Source organism: Dendrobium catenatum, unplaced genomic scaffold (genome assembly GCF_001605985.2).
Source record: "Dendrobium catenatum unplaced genomic scaffold, ASM160598v2 fragScaff_scaffold_1553, whole genome shotgun sequence".
Taxonomy (NCBI): domain Eukaryota; kingdom Viridiplantae; phylum Streptophyta; class Magnoliopsida; order Asparagales; family Orchidaceae; genus Dendrobium; species Dendrobium catenatum.
In genome coordinates, this window is record NW_021320015.1 from 563,359 (window position 1) to 571,486 (window position 8,128).

At 32.3% G+C, this 8,128-nt stretch overlaps 1 protein-coding gene across 1 annotated transcript in view; it reads right to left on the bottom strand.

Annotated features, from left to right (window-relative positions):
• Positions 1 to 715: 715 nt before the first annotated feature.
• LOC110101257 (mitoferrin) overlaps positions 716 to 8,128 on the bottom strand; it is a 21,586-nt gene continuing 14,173 nt past the window's right edge. The window contains exon 2 of the mRNA XM_020829072.2: positions 716 to 1,496. Coding sequence (XP_020684731.1) covers positions 1,296 to 1,496 — 201 coding nt within the window. The 3' untranslated portion in view covers positions 716 to 1,295. The remainder of the gene's footprint in view (positions 1,497 to 8,128) is intronic.

Sequence of the window (8,128 nt, forward strand, 5' to 3'; positions counted from 1 at the left end):
ATTCAAACACCAATTTCAACAAACTTATGATGAAATTGAATATCTTAAAAATAAAAATTCATCTACACAACAAATGATCTGACACAAAGATAAATTCAAATCAAACACTTGAAATATATTTAATTCATTTATACATTAATTGAAGAATCAAATGATCATCAAATATAACATGCTTATAATTAAATTAAACAGCTTGAAAAAGTTGAATTTAACAAACCCAAGATTTATTGATTCTAACATCTTAAGGCACACAAAATACTAGATACAAAATATATGATCAAGAAGATCAACATATACCATTCAATCAAGTCTTTTCTATCCTAGCCAAATTTACCTAAATGCCCTTCTAAAAAAATTATAAAGCAATCATAATTTTTTATGTAAAGAGAGTTTAAGAACTAAGAGATCTAAATAACTCAATTGCATTTTCCAACTAAGTTATTAGACTTAGTTTTTTGTCCGTTGACATACCGCTTTTGTAATCCCTGCAATGAGAATAGGAATTTTATTTTCATTTGTGAAATATCTTCATTTTTAATTGAGGAAAAGAATAGATTTTGTACCTATAATTATAGTTTATTACAAGTTTTTCATGTACAAAATTTTGTAATCTTAAAACTTCTATATGAACATGCTGGGTTTTTATACAAAATTAAGATATTAAATATTCTATCATCACAGTTTTTAGCTCTCAATAACAAAGAACAAAATTGAATTTACAGCAAAAAGGGCATTCCCTGCATATGATAACTTTGTAACAAAATAGCCAAATTGTTCATGAAATAAATACAAGAGTGTAATCTAACATAAAGTGGTTCAATATATCATATGGAATATTACTTATTACTAGCTTCATGGAACTAGAAATATGACACTATAAGGTGGTGAAAGGAACACCACAGCAGACTACAAAATTACAGAAAAACAAACTAGAACTGTCCGGGTACAATCTCTCTTACAATGACTATTATATCTGTAATGCATCTCCTGTATTTCCTATTTGCTCCATACATAAGGGGGTACAAAAACACAATTCCTCGCCTCAGCTTATTTAGGATGGTTACAACAATCAGGGGAAAAGTTAAATAAATAGTAGAAGTGGTATTTAATGCTTTCGAAGAAGTTTTTGCTGGCTAAAGCTGCTTTAAGAAGCAGTAAAAAAACCGTCCCAAACGAAGCTTAAATAAAGAACCTGAATTAAAGTTAGATTCCTCCTTGAGAAGTTTGTTTCCGTTTGAATGCAACTATGTAAAACTGTCGGTTTCAATGAAATGTTCTAACGAATAGGAAAAAGTTTATGCCTTTCTGTCATTAAGGTCCTTGAAAAAGGATTTGGAAGCTTCGTATGTAGACCAACAAATAGCAGCAGCAGGTGCATGGAAGAGCATTCTGGGTTTCCATCCTCTCAAAAGCCCAGTATAGCCATCACGCTTGATGATGGCTTGAATAACCTCTGTTATGGAGCTGCTGGAAAACTTCTCACAGCCGCAAACACCCTGGTATGCACAAAAAGGGTAGAAGAAAAAATTTGTAAGGTTTTATCATGAGTGAAAAATCATAGGCAAGAATGGTCACGCAAAGAATATGATACGACAATTCCTGGACGGCAATAATCAAACAAGACCAGGAGACAAAAAGTAGATGTGTCAGATATTTAATTGATAAAACAGGTCCTTATAAACGGAGAGATTATTCTGCGCGGACACCGGACGGTTTACAACAGGTCTCTCAAAACGGAGAGATTATTCTGTGCGGACACCGGATAGGAGAATCGTCTGGTTATCGAGTGCGATACATTTTTGAGGTGACGTGGCGCATTTTTATTGGTCTCCGGATACATCCGGAGACTCCGCACAGAATAATAAATCCTCAAAACGTCCTGTATACATACAAGAAAGAGAAAAGCTCAGCCTCAGCAAAACGGATAGATTATTCTGCGCGGACACCGGACGGTTTACAACAGGTCTCTCAAAACGGAGAGATTATTCTGTGCAGACACCGGACAGGAGAATCGTCTGGTTACGCTCAATATCGAGTGCGATACATTTTTGAGGTGACGTAGCGCATTTTTATTGGTCTCCGGATACATCCGGAGACTCCGCACAGAATAATAAATCCTCAAAACGTCCGGTATACATACAGGAAAGAGAAAAGCTCAGCCTCAGCAAAACAAGTTTCGAGTGATGGATAAAATTGGAGAAAAAATATAAAATAAGAAAATTCAAAAAGTGTGACCACCTACTGTTAAAACTGGAAATTAATATTACGAATATATTAAATAGATAAAGTATCATAAATACTAAATATTATGAATGAAAGTAGGCATAGACTTCTCAGTCCACCAAAATCGGTTCATTCAAAAGCAACTATATGCTGCTTTATTATCTGAAAATAGGATCAGGTTCTCAAAGTTATCTCACTTCCAATTGTACAGATTGGCAAAGTAAAGACAGCCTTCAGGGAATTTAATTTGAAGAATTTTCATGGACCCCCAACTCTATCTGTTAACAACTTAACATTGCCATATTCTTTGCAAATCCTTCTGGTTAACTTTGGAATAAAGTACAAGATAATTTACTGAAATGTGTTGGGAAAAATATGTAGGTCAAACATGATTTTGAATTTCAATTTTTGTAATCGAATATAGCATTGTGAATAATATATATCACGAAAGATAAAAAATAACATTCCTCAATGGATTCAAATACAAAAATACAAATTTTATCCAAGTTCTTGTAACAGAGTTATCACAAAGAATAATATATAATCCCAAGAGATTAAAATGTTGTTCAATTATGTATTCAATCACAATAACTACGATACTTTCACTAATCTCGTAATCAAATCATCATAGAAAATGACATACCATCCCGTAGGATAGAGATATCACTTTACAAAGGATTCAACTACGAGAATAATGATATTTAAAAATTTAAATTTTGGTTTGCAATTCCCTACTTTAAATGAAATACAATGCAACATCAATCAACTTCATTATGTTATACCAATTGATATAAAAAAAATATTAAAATAAAATAAAATAAAATAAATAAAAATAAAAATTAAAAAAATAAAAAAAAAAATGTTATACCAATTGATATAGAATTTAAATAAAAATTTAAATAAAAAGAATGAACTTAAAAATGAAATTATAACATTTCTAAAACCAAATCAAATATAAACTTAACAAATGAAAATAATAAGCTTCAAAAATCAAAAGATAAGATCTAAACAAATTTAATTCTATTAAAATCACCCCCTAAGTCGAACTAATGATAAGATTAAATAAATTTAAATTAAACATAAAGTTAAATTCAAAAGAGAATAGGAGATAGAGAAAGTAAAAGGAAACAAATAATGAAAGGATAATAAGATAATTGATAACCCGGATATTTAAAAATTATTAAAAATCCAAGAAAAATCTCAAATAAAGTTTTATAAGCATATAAAATCATAATGAATAATAAACTAAATAAATATTTTAATTAATATTTAATTTTCACCATCAAATTATATAAATTGGATAAATAATCTCGAAATTATAAAATTCATAAAAAATTCAATAAAAATTAGAAAAAATATGAAATAAATTCATGTGAATTCCTAAAATTTAATGAAAATTCTAGAACCAGTGAAATAAATTTAGAACAAAAATAAAAATTTCATTTATAAACTCATTAAAGGCTTAAAAAAAGATCCAAAATATTAAATTTTAAATTAAAACAACCCTCGGATATTAAAAAAAATCAAAATTAGAAAACGAAACCTAAAACCTAATAGGTTGACACCCACATTGTCAAGCACCCCAAACAAAAAATATATATTAAAAAAATAAAAAATATATTAAAAAATACACATTTTGATTTGTTTGTTAGGACAACCAATACTAACTTTAGGTTATGAACGCTATTGTGGAGATGTGTTATTGTTGATTTATTTGTTAATAAAAGAATTTGAGTGATGTTGGTGGATGTGTACTATGATGTGAGTGATTCAGACGGTCGATTGCTTCTGTGCTTTGTATTGTTGTGATTAAGTGATGAGTGCTTAGTTTTTCCTAGGTTAAGGAAGATCTAGATGTTTTATTGTTAATCTGTTTTTTTGTAGATGGTCATGCCTATGCAGGCTTATAAAGAGGGGCTAATTAATTAAGATTTAAAACTAATCAAAATTTATATATGTGCTTTTACTGCTTAGCCCCTCCTAATTGTTAAAAAACATCCAATAAACATGTTGCTCATTTGCTAAGCAAAAGCTTTGCTAATATGTGATGTGATTTAATTTGGATTTTTATATACAAACTATTTTACCAACATTCAGAAAGTATAAAGGATTTTTCCTTTCTCAAACTGAAAATATAAAAAATAATGTGAAAATTAAACGATATTCTCCATCTTAAAAAAGGGACCAAAAGAATGAGCCTTCTACCGGCAAAGTCTTTTGGATTGAAGAAGATCGGTGCTGAAGAATTTGGAGAATTTCATTTAAAAGACATACGTCAATTCTAGGCGTAGAATCCAAGTTGTAATTTAAAGGTATTACCCAATTGCCTCTATAAAGAATAATTAAGTGACACTTATCAAATTGGACTGTTGGACACTTTTTTTTTTTTTTTGCATTGATACTTTTTCATGTGTTAGTAGTTGTGTGAATGTTGTGTTTTAAATTATGTGCTTAAAAAATATTTATTTATTTTCGAGGTTTATTTCTTGCACATGATTTTGCCTACTTTTCACAAGGCTCTTACGAAATAATATATATATATATATTCTCCTACTCATAATAAATTAAATTTAGCATTTATTAATATAAAAAGACAATCACTGTAGAATGTAAACATGGAAACAGTCGAGGTCACATTGAATATTTAACATCCATTCCGTGTTTAGGTACCTTCCCGCCTACGGATTTGGGTAAACCACTAGAGCTATTAGGGAGCATTTTAAATCTCAGGGAAGGCCTGCTCTATAAGATAAAATCTATTTATTAAGTTTTTTTTTTTTCAAATCATTCTGCAGAATGATTTTGCATAAATCAACCAACATGCATTGCATTAAAAACAATTTAGAAATAAAATTAAATTGCATTTAGTCTTAAGAGCATAACTATCATTCATAAGTCTATGAACATTTAGAATCTCTAGATATCGGTCCTAATTAAATAACAATCTACCTATCCTAGATAACCTTTGACTGATTGGACATCATGGCTTTAAAATCGGTTAGGTGGTTTAGCTGGCTTCAAACGACATATAATTCCAGAAGATTCATGCACCTTTGTGCTTTGTTAAAATATGTTCAGGCTAGTACCCTGTAATGCACAATCTATTCCTAAGTTTTGAATCTCATTGCACATCATAAGTCCTTGTTAAGTGAAAATTATATTTATTTTTGCATAAAATTTTAGTAAAAATGTGTTTTGATTGATGTTGCATAATAGGAATGTCTCAGAAAAAAGTCAAATATATAAAGCTAGAACCAACGTCACTGCGCCACAAACACCAATGTCGTAGCGCCTTCAACGCAACGGCACCGAAACTGGACAAAGTAGCGCTCAAGTCTCGTGAAATTTGCATTTAAATCAACGTCTTGATGGAAAAATAAACAATGCTACTGCCGCCTCAACGCCACAAAGGGAACGTCGCCACACTCTGCTCTCTGTTATTTTTTGCAAATAATTCAATGCCGAAGCGTCGATCTCTAGATCACAACAGCATTAGATGACATGTCTGAGTGCCACAGCTCCCAATCTTTTGCAGCGCCAAGGCGAGGCAGTTAAAAGTTATTTACAATGGAAATGTTGTGTTGGGTCAACGCAACCCAACGCCGCAACGAAGCCAAGTCAGTAGCGCCGAGGCACTAGTTCATCATTGTAACGCTACAACGCCACCCTATCGAGTGTCGCGATTCCCGAATAAATTTATGTGAGTAAATATAAATAGTTTTTGTTTTTTTGGGGGGACAGAAAAGAGTGCGAAGAAACGTTTAATGAAGTGTCTTGTCATCTGTGTAGTGGGCAAAACACCACTTAGGAGTGGAAGAGAGTGTGACAGAGCGAGCGAGTGAAGAGGGAAGGGAATAGGGAAGGGAATCAACCGTCTTTATCGACGGTTGATGCAGATGCTAACTTCTTCTCAAATACCTTCTAAGCCTTAATTCTTTTTCTCTCTTCAGATTGGCCTTTAAAAATAGTAAACAAGAAGCTTCCTCTTATAAGTTATTTGTTTTGTTTAGTAATTTTTCAAAATGTCCTAATTGTAAATTCTTTTAGGAGAAAAGCAATAGGCCCGCAAATATTTTTCAACAAGATCACTGCATATTCCTATAATTGTGGCTCGCATTTCATAAATAAGTTCCTCCATCGCAAAATCTATTCCACCAAAGACTCCTATGGTTTCTATTTCCAACAACCATATCTCTTATAGTGATATGGTGTTGAGCCCCAGCAAATCTTTTTAAAATAAACTTTTTGATCCATGAAGGTCCAGACCCGACCATTCAGCAAATCGACATACCAATCAAATGCTATTCCAGAAAGACCAATGACAAATTCCTTTAATAGAAGAACATCACTGCCTCTAGCATTGTAACAACTGGCACGAAAGTGAGCTAAATGTTGTTTCAAATTTTCTGTACTTGTGAATACCTTAAAGGAAGGTGACACAAATCTCTTGGGATAATGAACAAAATCCAATTCCTCCTGATAGAGTCTACCATTTGAAATGGATGAAAATCCTTCAGACGGGGCTAGTACCTCATTTACCTTATTCTCTATCTATTGTTTAATGTCTTTTCTAGTGGTAGATGTCTTTAAACTCTTGCCCTAACCCAAATCATTTTCATCTACCATTTGACTATTAGACACATGAGCTGTCGGGCGAAGAGATTCATCCCGAGCTCGCTGTGTCATTGACATTTGGATATGCATTTCTGCCATTTTCATCATCTCTTCTATTTTCTTTTCCAATTTATTAATATGCTCATCCTTAGTTTTTAGTTGACTTGCCAAATCTAGAGTTGAATTAATGTAGGCAAAAGAGGCATTTTGGTGTTCCCCATGCCGATTTTAATTCCCAAAAGAAGCCTTTTCGGTTTCCCCTTTATGAGTCATTTAATGCTTCGGTTTTCCCCCACTTTTGGGGTTGTTTTGATGCTTTGGTTTCTTCCCCAGGCAGCTGCCCCTTCGATTCCTGCTTGCTGCGGTTTACAAGGGTACTATATTGGTTGTTTTTTAGGTGCATTAATTACATATATTAATTGTCTTTTTTTTTTTACTTTTTATTTCCCTATATAGGGGCTGTTTTGTGGCTGTTTTAGGAGAGCTTTTGTGAGAAAAAATATTTGGAATGTAAACCTGCGGGTTTTCTCTAGCTTGCGAGCTAGCTTCTTTCCCTTCCCCTCTTTGAATTCATCTCGGGCTCTTCTTATCTATTTCTTCTCTCCGCAAGTGTCCACCCTATTGTATTTTTCTACTCTTTAAAAACTTCTATGGTAGTTGTGTTGTTGTTACAAGCTTATAGTGTCAAATTTAGTGTATTTTGTCATCTTTAAAGGATTTTGAAAGGAAGACAAGTCTCTTAATTTGCAACCTTAGCTTTCAATAATTTTGGTTGCATCATGAATCTGCAACGATCGCTTCTCCAGTTTCCTCTTCGCGTTATCTATCAAAATTATTGTTCTTTAATGAAAATGTTACAGTATCTATCACGAAAATGCAATCACTATGAATATTCTCCTCTTCACCAGAATCTACTAACAAATCATCCTCGTCTGGATCAAACTCTTAAATCATTTTCTCCCTTTTTTTGTTTGAGAATATGCTTGATCTCCTTGATGGCATCGCCAATAAATCTCCCCTCGACTATCTTCGAATTAATAGGAAAAAATTCCCCATCTCATTCAATCAATTCAAGTTCCTTCCCTTTTAATATTTCTTTAATCCTTTATATATTCAGTTTTTGAATGCACTCACGGCACTCCTAAAAAATTTCCTCCATAGACTTGCTATTAGCAAATAGGTCTTTATCCATTCACTTCTTTTCTTTTATATTTCTTAGTTTTTTTCCTTTCATGATTTTCAGTTTCTTCCTCCTTGAACTTCACTTCCTCAACTTTCTTATTTTCCATCC